At 35.2% G+C, this 15,760-nt stretch overlaps 1 protein-coding gene across 2 annotated transcripts in view; it reads right to left on the bottom strand.

The window, feature by feature from the left end:
* The window catches only part of gpc6a (glypican 6a), a 159,226-nt gene that overhangs the window by 63,083 nt on the left and 80,383 nt on the right, over nucleotides 1–15,760 (bottom strand). For both annotated transcript variants that reach the window (XM_024296148.2, XM_024296147.2), the window contains exon 3: nucleotides 14,123–14,514. In XM_024296148.2, coding sequence (XP_024151916.1) covers nucleotides 14,123–14,514 — 392 coding nt within the window. The remainder of the gene's footprint in view (nucleotides 1–14,122; nucleotides 14,515–15,760) is intronic.

Here is a 15,760-nt window from a genome sequence, read left to right on the forward strand (position 1 = left end):
TTTAATTTTATTTTACTTTTTTTTAGCAACAATATGCCTTATAATGTGGAACGCCTTATAGATGGATTAAGTCTGGCTTACTGATGTTAAAGGGATTTTTAGAGGTACACTGCACTCTGTCATAACTTCAATCGTTTTCTTTTTTTCTTTTTTTTACGAGTTGAAAACGCAGTTGGGTGTTGTTGTGAATACTAACCTGGCTAACATGTAGCGGTCTCTGACTGTTGTTCTTTTTTTAGTTGTTAGTAACAAGGTGGGGAGTTAGCATAGTCACAGTAACATTTGTTTAAGCGGTTTCTGTCTGTTATTTATGTGGTGCAAACACGGCTGGGAGTTAGTGTGGTCACAGTTTATGTGACTTTATGTCATATTTTAATGCAACTAATGGGTAGTGGTTTTGGCCCGTGTTTCTTTGACGTGTTACTAACAAGGTAAGGAGTTAGCATAGTCATAATAATTTCTACTTCCTGCTTTGCTAGAGTGCGGACGCACATTGCTTTGCTCGCCCTTCTGCTTTTAATTTTTAAATTATTTTCTATTTTTTCTTATTTTTTAATCACACCAGCAATAACTTTTGAATACTTTTTTTTTATTTTTATTTTTTTACTTTAAACAAAATGATTTTTTTCCTGCATTCCTCTTAAAACATTTTATCTTTGTGTTATTAATCTTTGTTTTTTTGTTTTTTTGCATGTTGTGAATATTCTAATGTGGCTAATGTGTCATAAACATGAATTAGAATGACTGTTAATGCAGTTTTAAAGTATTACCCTTATACTTATCTCTGAATCTTTTGTCTTGCTCAATGCGTCTTATAGTTTGGTGTTCCTCCTATGGGACATGAGTTGGAAGATAGACCACTTATTGAAAGAGTATCTTTTAAGCCAGTGCGCCCTATAGTGTAAAAATATGTTTTTTCGAATGAAAAACACATTTACTTTAATTTTTAAAAAATTGTTGCATAATATAATTTACTTGGCAAAAAGTAGTGTTATGAATACAATTCTTCCTACTTCTAAAGAAAGTAAAAGCTGCAGTAATACAGCAACCTTGCAGCATTTCTAATTTCAGCCTTTAAAGACCACAGCGAGGAGCCGCTCCACTTTCCTGGAATCAGTATTGGCAACAGGGCACAGTAAAATCATTGCAATAAAAAGACAAGGCTGACTGTTATAATGAGAGATAACTCCTGCAGACACTCTTAGAAAACATCACCTTGCCTCTCCAACGGCGTGTTGTAATGCACATATGGTGTGAACTCCCTTTAGGCTCAACAGAGTGGGAAGAGCACAGAGGATGGAAATTGCTTTGTGCCACCAAGTAATGAAATTGTGAGAAATGACAATGACTTTGCGAGCTACCAAGGCCAATCAAAGCAGCACTAGTGGGACAGAGAGTCTGTCGCCAAAAATCGTCTCAATAGTTCTGTCATAATTATTGTGACAGGTTGCATTGCTTCACACTGATTGGACAAGGATGTAGGACTGGATTGCTACCCTAGTGTACCTACTCAATTCCACAGCCATTAGTGTCAATAGCAATATGATTGATCTGTCAGTGTGCAAATCAGAAGGCCATCTGCTGCCAGCATCATCTGACGCCTGCATTTCTCATCTCACAGTAAACTTTTTTTTTTTTTTGGATAAAACTTAGTTTAAAATCAAAAAATTCTCAGTCAATAACTTTCTTTTCAAATGATCAAGAAAGCATGATAGCACTGAAACTTTACAAAGAGTTTTGAAATGTCCTTTTCCTGAAAGAATTTGTGTTTCTTTAAGCATGAAGGTGATCTGACCTTAACCACAGAGTTGTAGTTGTCTAAACATAGCCACATCTAAATCAGAAGGGTGCCAGAGCAGAAAATGCTCATATGGGTCTCTTTGGAAGGTGCTAACAGATGCCTTACCTTATCCTTCCGCGGCAAGAGCCAGGGGAAGTGACAGAAGCTGTCAGATTTTCTCGCTTGGCAAGGCTGAGCAGTAATGATAATACAATTATTGAAGAGAAAATCCAACTGAATGTTTGCAGAATGTAAAACTGCAATCAGTCTGTGAATATATTTGTTTTAGGCTTTTCCTATTATTAATAAAAATTAGGGCTGGGAATCAATTAAAAAGATTTAACAAATTAATCGCAAATCTGGGAAATAATTAATTGCAATTTTTTTTTTATTTTTTTAGTTATAGTACTTGCCAGCCATTATCTGCAAAAATAAAAAGTCACTCTTGTCCAAAACTACAAATAAATGTCATATTTGAATTAATTATTCTTTCATATATCGGTATAGAGCTGTGAAAGTAAAAAAGCCTTGGACAAAATTTACAGCGCTTTGATATTTCACACGAAACCTCTTCCAATTCCAGTACATGCGGTAAGATAGAGTACTGACAGTCCGGTGTGAACTAGGGCTGGAATTACTGTGTACCTCATGATACAATACGATACGTGATACATGTGTCACGATATCGATGATATCGCAATACTGCGATTATTGGTAGAAATCATCTCTCATAACTCACAATATATAGAAAAATATATATATTTTAGGAGAATATCCCAATTTATTTTTTTGCTTGAACACAATCATAATTAACAACTCGTGTCTTATTTTCTGCAACAAAAAATAGACACTTATGTGAAACATTACAAAAATCAGTAATATTATGTCTTTGACAAGCATTGACACGAGTTGAATTATATGTAAAATTCTTCAGTGTTAACAATAGTAAACATGAACAGCTGTACCACTACTTAGCACAAAATTTACTGTAAACAGAACAAAATTAAACAACCCGCATGCCCCCCAATGACCTCTGAAGGAACTCACCACAGGATGATGAATATAATGTTTTACTGTCTCTTTAAACAAAAATAAAAGATCGATACTTGGTAAAAATCCAATAACAGGACTAAATGCCGCAATATATTGCAATATTGATATTTTGGCACACCCCTAGTGTGAACACATGCTAAAACCACGTTCCATAATGCCCGTTTAGTGCATTTTTTGAATGCTCATCATGTGTATGTGCCTAAAGTCCAGATGCCCGTCTCAACTTGAAGTCAACTTTGCCATCAAAGGCATGCAAAAAAAAGTAAAACATCAACTGTAGCAGGTAGTATGTTATGTATTTTTTCTACTAACACTCCCATTCCATCTACGCTTCAGTCTGAACTTTAGCCCCCCCATCACACAGCACCATAAATGTAATGCAGAGACGAGACAATCCCATCGGGTCTAAACTAAAATCAGTTGCTGTCAAATCAATGAACGTCTCAGAGTGACAGATTAATCCACATGTGAGCGGCCGTGCCTCCACCAAACAACAAAGTGGTACTTGGTAGATCCCGGCGACCCCCCCGAGTCAGCTCAAGTGTCTGATTTTGCAGAGGCAAGGGTCTCGGCCGTTGATCCGCTCTGACATGTCCCGTGTTTTGTGGCATGTCTGCTGCAGGAGTTAAGACTGTTCCTTTAATTTACCACGACAAGTGTAAACACGTTAAAAGCCAGGCCAGGCTGTACCGAGACAAGCCCATGAGCTAGTGCTGATCTCTGTGGGGTATACTTTTTTTCTCAAACTTACATCGTTGGTCAGCAGCATGTCCTCTGCATTAAAGCCCAGCTTCACCTGAGAGTCGGCGGCGGGATGCAGCTTCCTCCAAATCTCTGGACAAATTTCACAACGCCAGTGCTGACAGTTTTCTTTAAGTGCTTGTTAAATAAATATGTGGTGTCATACATTTTTTAAATCAAGGTGAAAAAAGGAAGTCATAGCACTGAAGTAGTGAAAGTCACATTTTTATTGGTGTGTAAGTCAGACAGACAAGTCCCTTCCATCTTAAATTTAGCTTTCCCAATTTTCTTTTTCTACTTTGTTTTTTTAAACGTCCTCCCAACTGTCTTGTGCAGAGAGGTATACACAAGACTTCTGTTTAATCCGCTTTTCTTGTACGTCGAACCGGGCGTCTTTCATTTTTTTTCTCTCAAAAATTCTACAGTATTCCACAGATCAGAATCTTTTAATTAAAAGGGACATCTTTGGTGCAGCACATTTCTGGATGACGTGCCAACCTTTTTGAGCCAGTTGCCATCTGCCATCACAGCGCTGTGGCTGAGGCCATATCCCCAGCAAGCTGTGTTCGCTGTGAGCCAGCGAGAGGGAACAAGAAAGTCACGCAGAAAAAAACTGAGGGACGGGGCCAGACGGAGAGAAACTGAACCGTCGCATCTGTATCAGGGAATCAGGTATAAACAAGGATGCAGTAGCTGTTCTATTCACATGGACAATTACTATGTATTGGAATAAAAAACAAAAATGTTTTAAAGTCTAATATCTGGACAGATCTGATGTTTTCAAAAGCTCTCAACTTACTAAAGCGATTTGGCACTTCAGTTCTAAGTGGTATCTTTTTAAACCATTTTTATGAGGATTTATTAAAACGATTATCATGGCGGCCAAACTAAATCAGTACAATTAAAAGATAATGGCATAAAATATATTGGTGTATTCTTATAGTTGGTAAAAGAACTTTTAGCTAACCAATAAACCATTTAGCATTATCATTTTTCTAACTACCATAACTCTTCAACCGTAACGTAATTCCAGCAAATTCAGAAACACAGAAAAACAGGCGTGTCCTGCTATGCAACACGTTACAAATGGGTTTTTCAAAGTCAATGTGAAAAGATGCATCAGAATCAGCTGGATCAAGTTGATCATGTAAACGGTCAAACGTTCACGCCGTCCTTAATTGGTAACATATGTTCAATGTATGGTCACTCCCAATTGAAAGTCTGTGTATGCGTGCATACAGGATATGTCTGTTTCAGGCTTCGACGTTCAAAACTTTCACATTCTGCATCGCTATGCCAGTTTTTAAGTTCATTTGGGGCTTCGTCCTGCCAATGAATGCTTGTTAAAAGTTAAACTAGTTGAACTTTGACTAATAAGGGACTCAGATTTATTTGGTAGAGACTCCTGGATGGAGTTCCTTTTTAAATAATGGAAGTGTTCATTGTTTGAAAATTGATGAGGAAAGATAAATGAACATTTGTGACTTGTGTCAGAATTATATTAACCCTTTAACACTGGAGCTCTAGCGTTGATGCTCTTTGATTTGCGATCAATGTAATTCCAGCAGTAGATTCTGAAGGAGAAAAGCGGCGCAGAGAGATTGAGTGTTTAAGTGTCGCCGCCGACATCTCAGGGGTTAAAGGGTTAAACTGATGGAAGCTTTTAATAGACGTTTTTCCAGCTTTTTAAAAATTTCTTACTTAAAAACAAAAGACGTGCAGATATAAACAAGTATTTAAATGCATTTAAACCTGTAATTTCAGTTAAAATCACTACACCACATATTAAACAGTTAATTGAGGAATCGACAGTAAAGAAATAAAAATAGAGTGGGCTCTCCCTGCTCTGTTATTACATTTATATGTACATATTTTCATTTATAAATTGCTATTTATAGGCTGTTTTGTTATTTAGACTAAATTTAAACAAAAATATTGACTAAAAAGTTTTTTTAGTGAGCTAGGACTTATCATTTTTAATACATTGATACGATGAGAGGATTTTACCATCAAAATGACCATTTTCATTAATTTGTAGGCTGTAGGTTTCGCAAAAAAGTGAAATGAGGGGTGTACTCTCCAACTAGATTAACAATCAAATAATTAAAACAGGGTTTCTGGATTTCTTCAAGTTAAATTTAAGACCTCATTAAAACTGGTCTGTATATCAAAAGTTAAGACCAATTTGTCTGTGTATATCCCATTGTTTCCATATTTTAGATAAACTTCTTATCTTGTAGTTTGTGGTCTGTGTCATAAAGCTTCAGTGTGCTTTTTTATTTTCATCAAATTAATTCTGGTTAAACATTTTTGATTTAGAAAATGTTAATTTTCAAAATGAAATGTGAAACAAATGAGACCATACAATTTTTAGGGCTCAGATATCAAAATTCAAGACGTTTCATAGATGTATAAACTCTGAAAAACAAAAAGTAAATAAAGAATTGTTTGACAGTAACAACATTACATATTTTCATAGGAACATCTGGGGACTTTAGATACGGTATTTCTGGAGTGTATTCTGTGGGTATGATTGAATTTGTGTTTCTCTTCAGTCCATCATGATAAAAAGATTACAATCGTTGCTTTTTCTATGGTAATGTTGAGACAGTTTTCAAAAACAGAACAAAATTTCTTACAAGTACCTTTAGGGAATTCTTTATTATAAATATATTAATTTAAGTATAATAATAAAGATTTTTCTTTTATATACATTAATTTTTTTTAATATTTTCTTATGGAAATTTGTTTCACTCGACATAACATTTATAACAACTAGCTTTTTTATGTTCTTTTATTTCTAAATGATTATGTTAATAAGATTAAAACATGTTTTTTTTTTGTTTTTTTTATACTTCTATTACTTTCTCTCAAAAAGAGACACAAAATTTTACATGAAAGCAGTTCTACAGCGAGAAAGTAAAATATAAATATAATTATGATGACGCTGAAAAATTTCGCGGAATCACATTTTTTTTTCTTCACATTCTGACATATCTGCCTGAAGGACTGACTGTTGAGTCACAGATGTTCAGTGGGTTGAAGTTTCGTTCAATGTTTTTGGACCTGCTTTAACCTACATTTTAAAATAGTTGTAGAATCTTGTGATTTTTAGCATGTATGTGACTTGCTTCGCCTCCCTTTTTTTATGGGGGGTTTAACAAGATTGTATTTTTAGTTATATTAAATACTTTGTTCCATTGTATTGATTTTCTGTTATGAAGTATGGAACTTTCTTTCTTTAATAAGAAACACGAGTATTTATTATCTCTACTTCATGTTAGTGAATTTCTAATTTTTGTTATCTGAAATTCTGATTGATACGACAGTCTGAAAACACAATTTGGCTCCATGAAACCTCTGAACTAATATAAACCTGAGAGAACCAAGAATATCTCTCACGTGTTGGCAAACTAATCTGTCAAAGCAATAATCTTAGGTAAATGTTCTATGGAGATTAGAAACTGCCTTGGAGCCGGTTGCAAAATGAGTGTATAATAAGATAGACATGGCACTGTGGGCTATCAGGGAAAACAAATCCCTCGGTGCCAAAATACTCCACCTGCTTCCATTATCATGACTGCATTTGCACAAAGGAAAAAAGGCCAGCTTTCTGTGTGTACGCAGACTGACAGATAAGTGGACTAAATGCCAGAACTTTAAACCACTGAAAAGGTTCAAATCCCTGCAATCTTTTCTGAGCAGCTCTTAATGTGACTGGACTGTGTTTCAAGTACATCCAGGATAAAACTCCTAATGGTCATCATAAACTGTAAGCCGGAGAGATTCTCCTCTTAATCCAGGATTGTGGTCCAGGAAACTGTTCAGCGGTAAGCAAGTGGAAATCCTATTTTATGCTGTGATGTATCTGCTGTTCTGGCGTCCTTGCATGCAGAGCTGTCTGGTAGCAGTGATTATGTAGGGCTCATAATTGTCTGCATCATCCCTGAGCACTAAGTGATAAGGAGAACTGAGAACACAGATGGTTAAAAGCAGCCACTTTATGGAAAGAAAAAAAAAAGGCACATCTTGTCATTTGAAATCCTGCAGCTCTGAAAATAAATCTATTAATTTGGTCGGATGACTCAAAGTCTTTATGGTGGGCTGCTGCCTTCACCTGTAAAAAAATATGATACAGTGTTGCTTTAAAAGCCTTTGAAAGAGACAGTCTAAAATGTAATGTTTCATAATTTGACAGTTTCTGATTTTGCATGTTAGGCCATCAAACATGCAGGCGAATCTGTAAAACTAAATGTCTTGATTTACGGATTAAAATACAACTGCAGAATTCAGATTTATATACAATTATTCACATAATGAAAGTAAAGTTTCTCATTTTCTAAGTAAAAAACATTGTGTTGTTTTTGAGTAAATAGTTTTTGCAGAATGGCAAAAATATTGGTGGTTCTATTGAAAATATCAACCTTTCAATTGAGCAGAAATGATTCTGTTTTTATTTTAACTGATGTTATTTGCACGTATTTTAAGTGCAATCAAGTACAAAAACTGATGGAAATTCATGTTGGATACACATAATACGTGCTGCCAAGGCGCACATTACTGCATGTTAACACGTATTTTGATTGCTACCAAAGGTGAATTTAGTTCTTGTTTTAAGGGGTGTTTGTTGTTTTACGGCATATTTTAGAGGGTAGTTGTAAAAACAAGAAATGATTTACCACAGCGAATATTTTAAGAAGTTACTCTTCAATTTGATTTTCTGTACAGCTATTAAACCACATATTTTGAGCTTTCAAAATAAAAGCGGTGAAGAAAAAAGTTCAGCACTGGACATACACATTTATAACATTACGTCCAATTAATCATTTTTATATTCTTGGCAACAGTTTCCAATTAATTTGATCTTATTTATCTTTAATACATTTTTTACCTGTAATTTAATTTGTCTGACGTCATGTGAAAAGAATCTCTTATCAACAGCATTTTTTCATCTGCTGCTCATTTACAACCATTTGAATAAAGTAATACTCAGAAATGCCATTTAAAGCCTAATGTTCCTAATATATGTCCTCCATCATGAGAAAAATGTCACAACAATACGTTAAAAGCACCATTTTCATCTGACTGAGCTTTTCAACTTCACCATTAGGAGATGCAGCGACTTCCTCTCCCAGAGTACAGAGCTCACTCTGAGGTCAAGGTGAATTGTCACATCGAGCAACTTTTCACCTAGTGTTCGCTTGTTGTTCAGCGGCCTGACAGGCTGCAGCAATGCCACCCTGCTTCCTGGCACCGCTCCATAATTGATGAAGACGCACAGATTGTGGGATTTGATCCAGAATGGCGCTGCTGCCTTTTAGGTCCAGCCCAGATTAAACTGAGGTGCTCCATACGGATCTTTTTTATTTCCTTTTTTTCACTTTTGTGTGACTTTCACATTTCTTTCCATTATACGTATTATATGTGACTCTTTCTAAAACCTTTACATAACTTCTTAAACAGTGTGGTCACATAGCTAACCTTTAGTCCAACTTAATGCATTCAGGTCTGTTCATAATCTGCCCTGATCTGTATGCCGCCTATTCTTAATGAATAGAAGTTAAGCCTCCAACATGAAAGTGATTAAAGTTCCGTGTCAAACTGTGCACATCTCATTTACTCTTCGTCCTCGCACTTTTGCTTTGGCTCTTTTCGTCTTTGCTCCTCTGACAAATTTTCCCACTAAAGGAATTCAAAAGAACGGCGAGCTTCAAAAGGCAAAAAAAAAAAGAGTCCTTACTGTGCTAAGATCTAAAGTCATTTTTAAAAGTTTGAATTTGGGCATAATAAAGTCTTTCTAAAATAGTTGTAGGTTGAAGTTGATTTTACAAGGTCATGTTAGATGGCAGACAATCACATATTCATACAGCAAAAAAATCTATTTTAACTAGAAAAGTTGCATTACCTGCGATAATGCTTGTGTGAATACTTTTTCCTTAAAGTAGTCGCTGAAGATGTTGAAGCTTTTTGCTGAAAATGGTGACGCAATTTACTTGAATTGCTGAAGATATTTGCTTAAAATCCAAAAGCTATTTGCAAAATGTTAAATTTGCTAAGAGAATGGAAATTTTGTTTCTATGAAAGAGTGCTCAAGTTGACCTAAATTTCTGAAAGATTTGTAGTAAAATTGTGTAAAAATCCCCAATAGATACCAAATTTGCAAAAATATTTAGCGTGTTGCTTAAATATGAGACAAACTCCAAATTAGCCCAAAAAACCTTATTAAATGCCAGATTAGCCAAAAATGTTAACTCGTTGCTTAAATACTTTTTTCAGTAAACTAAATAAGTCAAAAACTTTATCATTTTGCTAAAATAGAAGTTAAACTCTAAATTAGCCTATAGAAACCTCAGTAGATAACAAATTAGCCAAAACGTTAGCATGTTGCTAAAATAATAGCTCAACTCCATATTAGCATAAAAAACCCCAATAGATGCCAAATTAGCCCAAAAAGCTAGCACATTGCTTAAATACTAGCTAAACTCCAAAATAGCCTAAAATTAATCAGTAAACTAAATTAGTCAAAAACGCTATCATGTTGCTAAAATAGAAGCTAAACTCTAAATTAGCCTTTAAAAACCTCAGTAGATAACAAATTGGCCAAAAATGTTAGCATGTTGATAAATATTAAATAAACTTCAAATTATTTTAAAACTATTATAACAGAATAAAACATAGCCCATGAATATATGTAATGACTTGACACTAATCTCAAATTGTGAAATTTGAAAACTTTCTTATGTATTTCCTACGGGGCATATATTGCTCAATATTTAAAAAAAACTATAGGTTTATTAATGCCAAAAATATAAGCAGTAATGTCCTGAACAAGTTGAATGTTTTGATACCAATATTGCATTGAGATCGCTGAAAGTATGATTGAGTTTTTACGTGATGAAAAACGTAGGGAAAGGAGTAAATCAAACTAAAATGTTAAATTTGTAAAGTTAAACGTATTTAATAAATGTAGTGAATTTGTAGTTAGATATTTTTCTAAGGTTTATGAATGCATGCAATCTAAAAAGTGAATTTCTGCTAAATGTACAGTACTTCTTGCAGCAGAAGGAGACAGCAGGGATTACTTCTGGAGCTGTGTAATGCACCAACTGTACAATATACTGTTATCATTTTGGTTGAGATGCTCATGAAAACACTTGCATAACTTTGTGCGTTTGCCATGAAATGATCCTGTAAGCCTCTAAAGTGCATATGTAATCATGTGTTATAAAATAAAGATGATTACAGCTGTAAATAAACTGTTTGTATTTTATTTTCTAGACTTTAAGCATCCTTTGTCTCAAAACTAAACCATTTTTTTATCCGCTGATAAATTGTAATCACAGGAAATATGTTTAATACTTCGTGTCAAAAAAGTAAAACTCAACTTCCAAATGCCCCCACTAATCTCAGAGGACATTTGCTTTAATCTCCTTTCTTTGGCAAAGCTTTACTTTCTGTGGGGAAAATGAAATGTTGAGCAAAATCTGTGTGTAAGCCATCACTCAGCTCAAACAAGCCCACATAATAAGGTAAAAAAAAATCCTGAATATATATTTTATTCATATTTAGGCACTCTTTATTTCAAAGCTTAATTATACATGTGGAGATTATGAATAGCACAATTAAGTCACAGTGATGAAGACAATTAGCCCTATTCTTTATAATGCACAAAGCAACACTGATGTTAGCGATTCAGTCTGTTTCTAAACAGTTTGTGTCGTGTGGGGGTTTTCCTTCAACAGTTGGCCACTTGCATTTAATTCATCAATTTCTCCATCATACAAAATTAACATTCTGGTTTTCTCCTTTAGAATAACATGTAGATTATTAAATGGCACTTTTTAACTCAGTGAGAAGCATTTATGACAAGCTCTGGTTTTTCTGCAAGACACTGGCCAGGCCATCACAACACAGGGTTCAAGGTCCTACCAAATTACACTTTGACGCGCGGGCAGACAGAGCAAGAACACAACGGGAAATCTCCCCATCAATGCCCAATGGGTCTAGAGAGGGGTCCAATGCTTGTTTGCTAATGAGCGGTCCATCACCAATAATGTGTAAATAGATAGAGACTGAGACAGTCCGTCTGACCCAGCCGTCCTACCATGGCATCTGCTGCGGGGTCTGGAGTTCCCACCCAAAGGACCCGACCCTACTAGAGCAGCAGTGTCATGCGTAGGGCTGGGTATCACCAATAATGTCCAGAATTGATTCACCAGAGCCTGGATCGATCCGATTAAATTTATTTCCAATTCTTTCGATCCATTCAGTTCAATTGTATTCATTTCCATTTTGAGTTTACACAGTTTACACATTTAGACATATTTGGTTAGAAATACATTACTAATCTTTATATGTAGATTTTTTTCATATAAATGATTTTCATATTAATGTGATACAGTTTCATATTGTAAAATTTGAGTGAAATAATAACGAGATTGTTAAAAGTATACAGTGTTACATGGATCCTCAAATTGGAAGCTCCAACAATTTTTCTGCTTCTCCTGGAGGGCGTTTCAGTTCGACCACTAGGTGGCGATAGCACTATAGCATTACACCTAATTCCAGAAGAAGAAAAAAGTATGAGCAAAAAAAAATTGGCTTTAGTCCACAAATGGTTATTTTAAATATATTTCCTTTAAGGAGTTTGGAAAATTCATGCCTATGAGTAAATAAAGATATTTATTTAGTCAGCAATGTATGTTTAGGTTGACCGAGCATTAGCTGTCTTATGGGAAATCCCATTGTACATTAGCGTAAAGCTAACTGACATTAGCATTGCGAGTTATATAAATCTCTAGTTTTATGGATCGATTACAGATGTAGCTTAGATCGATTTAGATCGATTTAGATCAATTTTATCAAACCAGCCCTATCATGTATTTCATGTGCTCGGAAAAAAACAAAAAAAACCAAAACATAGACAGTATATAGAAAGAACATTCCCTTCCCCTCATGTTCCAAATGGGAAAAATGCCTTAGACTTCTATTGAGAAATATACAGCTATTACTCAGTCATTGTTTGTCAGAATAACCATTCTTGCTCTGGTGTCTCTTTTTAACATGTTCTTGCTAAGGCTTTTTTTTTCCACTGTATATTTTCTTTATCCCCAAATTATTCAAGATATAAACTGGCCAATTAGGTAAGTGATGCATAATTGCATTGTAATTTGAATTTTGTATTTATTTATTTTTTTTACTTATGCAAATAATGCATTTTATGAGTTACAAATTTAGAATTACACACTGCACAAATCAGGTTGTTACTTATTTCTCTCCATACATTTCTTTTGTGGAAACGCCATGAATGATAACTATGAACACACAGGTCCAATTCAACATGCTGATCAAGTAAAAATTACTGAAGAACTCTCTTTCAGGTTATAACCTTACATAGTCATCTAAACATATTAATTTAATTCAATGCCATTTTCTGATTTACTTTAAAATCTTTTTTTATAATAAGTCTGTGTATTTAAGTAAATAAATAAAAATCTATTTGGAGCATCTCGTCTCAAAAGTAGCTCGCAAAACAAAACAAAAAATGTGGACACTACAACATTTTTCTAAATTCTATTTTTTACTAGTAAAAATATTTAAAAAAAATAACTGTTTTGAAGGGTCTTGCCTAAGAACCCACATGATCTTTAGGTTTAGTATGCAGCTTTACACTGGAGTAGGCTCATTACACACTGTGGGAAGTGAACCTGGATTTTTAAGGTTTTCAGTACACCCTACCAACAGAGGCATCCAGCCGCTAAATGAGTAGTAGTAAATGGATAATAACATGGAGATGTGCCATCAAGGTTCAAACTCTAACGATAGAGTTTGACATTGAAAAAAAAAGGTTTTTGGACTTTTATTGTGATAGCATCTCAGTTTTAGATGTCTCAAATGTGCTACACAACTAAAAGATTTAACATTTTAAACCCACAAAATGTACAGACTGACAAAGTGTTGATTTATTCAGGCCCTGTGCGGTATTGCTCTGCACACATAGATACTAGAACATCTGTGAGCCACAACCCCCAACATCAACCTACCTCCTTCTGAAGTTCTTAATTCTTGGTTTTTGGCATCATTTCAACCAAGCTATAATTTCTGCATGTGTTTGTTAACTGAAAAAAATTAAATAAATAAATAAAAAAAGCACTTTAGCTAAATCTAACTTGCAAAGTACAAAGTCGCATAAAAATGTTCACGAGAGGAGTCTTCTCATTCAGTATTTTTAACTCTTTTACCATGCTTTTTTAACATTTGACACACTCATTTTAGTCTTCAAAATCATAGTTTTTAAGGGTGGCTAAATAAAGTGTGTACTTTATAAGCAAAGATCTATCCAATACTGGCATAGGATATTGGCTAAACTGGCGCCAATACCAATTATTGCAACAAGTGAAATTTTTTTTGTCTCGTAGACAAAAAAAAAAAAATCAGATTAAAATAAAAAAAATCAATTTCTTACATTTTGGAATTCATAAAAGTATTGGTCCACACTGACATTCCAACCCACAAAGCCAAGCAAGCAAATAAACAAAGAGAACTCACCTTAGCAACCCTGTTGGCCACCTCCCGACCCACCATTAGCCCCTGGACAAACGTCCGTGCAGCAATGAAAGCCTTTGTGACCTGAACCTTCAGTCTCCTGGGCACATCTCCAAAAGGCTTGAGCACATCTGCGATTTTACCGATGCACTCCAGGTAGTCGTCTGTGAAGTGGTACTGCGAGTTGAGCAGCTGAAACATACGTTCCAGCAGCCTGGACCAGAAGTCATTCAACATCTCCTCCAGGTTGACGTTGCCTCCAGTGTAGTAGCGCTTTAGCTCAGTGAACAGGTCCTGAAACACCTCAGAGTTCTGCATATATAGCTTCCCGTACGTCCTGGTGAACATACTGTTCAGTGATTTCTCAGAGTTGTCCAGTAGCTCCAGGAAGAACTCTAGATGGGATTGGGGAGGGAGAGGACAAACATGTGGGTCAGTGATCAGAAACTGAACTGTGTTCACACAAACTTAAAACCTGGATAACTTTTGCTCCAAATCCTTTCATTTAAAATGGCTAATTTTGTGAGTCTGTCAGCATATCCTGTAACAAAGAGCAGCAGCCAACAATAAAGCACTTGATTGTGTGAAGAAAGGCAGAGCACAGCATTAATAATTTAACAGCAGGAATAATGGGCCACAAGGACCATGAATGATTAATGTAAAGGTTCTGATTGCATACAGTAACAAAATATTCATAAGTTTTGGACACAGACACTAGTATACATTATCATCCTAGGCACATACCATTATTCCCAGATGCATTCATTTCCGATTGGCACAGTTTATTTGGCCACCGCAGCAGCTGGACTGTGAGCCAATTATTGAATATTGAGTTACTGAAGCAGCATTTTCTTTGAATGACCAAAATGTTAAACTTCTAGTGTTTTATGGCAATTGTTAGATTTGGCAAATATATATATTTTTTAACATTTTATTCAAAATTTCTCCTTCTGGATGACGTTTTTATTGTATCCCATTACAAATGCCACCGGAAGATAAATTTCAAAGCCTACAATAAAGCAAAGTAGGCTGAATAGAGATACAGATGACAGTTGGGAGTGTTCAAACCCACACAGGAGGGGTTTTAATTTCCTCTGCAAGTAAAAAGTGTCCGCTCACGAAATGTGAAAAAGAGTTATTTCCCCGCAATGTCAGTGAGATAAAAATGTTTAATCAAATTCAAAAACATAAAAGAAGATGAATGCAAAAATAATTAAAATACATCAACTGAATTTGTAACCAAATGAAAGCAGAAGAGAAAAAAAGCATTACTATGCAAATCGTGTTGTCACGTTCCTTAAGACACAGACATCCGAATGCGAGAGAGTGATAAAACTATTCTAATGTAACTTTCAATGCAATTATATCATTGCTTCTTCATCATCTGCCCGTGTTGCTTTCTTCCATGCGAGTACCTGCTCGCTTGAGTATTAAATCAGTCAACAAAGAGAAAAACAGATTTAGCAGGGGAGTCTCACTGAAGCCTGCCTAATAGGATCCCATGTTCCCGCTGCACAGGAGTAAACGTTGGGAAGATCATAACACATCGCTCCAAGCACAAATGTCAAATATTTCTGCACCCTTCTTTGTAAACAAACACTTCACGTGTCACGCTTGCTAATAAACCATCTCAGGGCTCTT

The sequence above is a fragment of the Oryzias melastigma genome, linkage group LG3 (assembly GCF_002922805.2).
Source record: "Oryzias melastigma strain HK-1 linkage group LG3, ASM292280v2, whole genome shotgun sequence".
In the NCBI taxonomy this organism is placed as follows: Eukaryota; Metazoa; Chordata; class Actinopteri; order Beloniformes; family Adrianichthyidae; genus Oryzias; species Oryzias melastigma.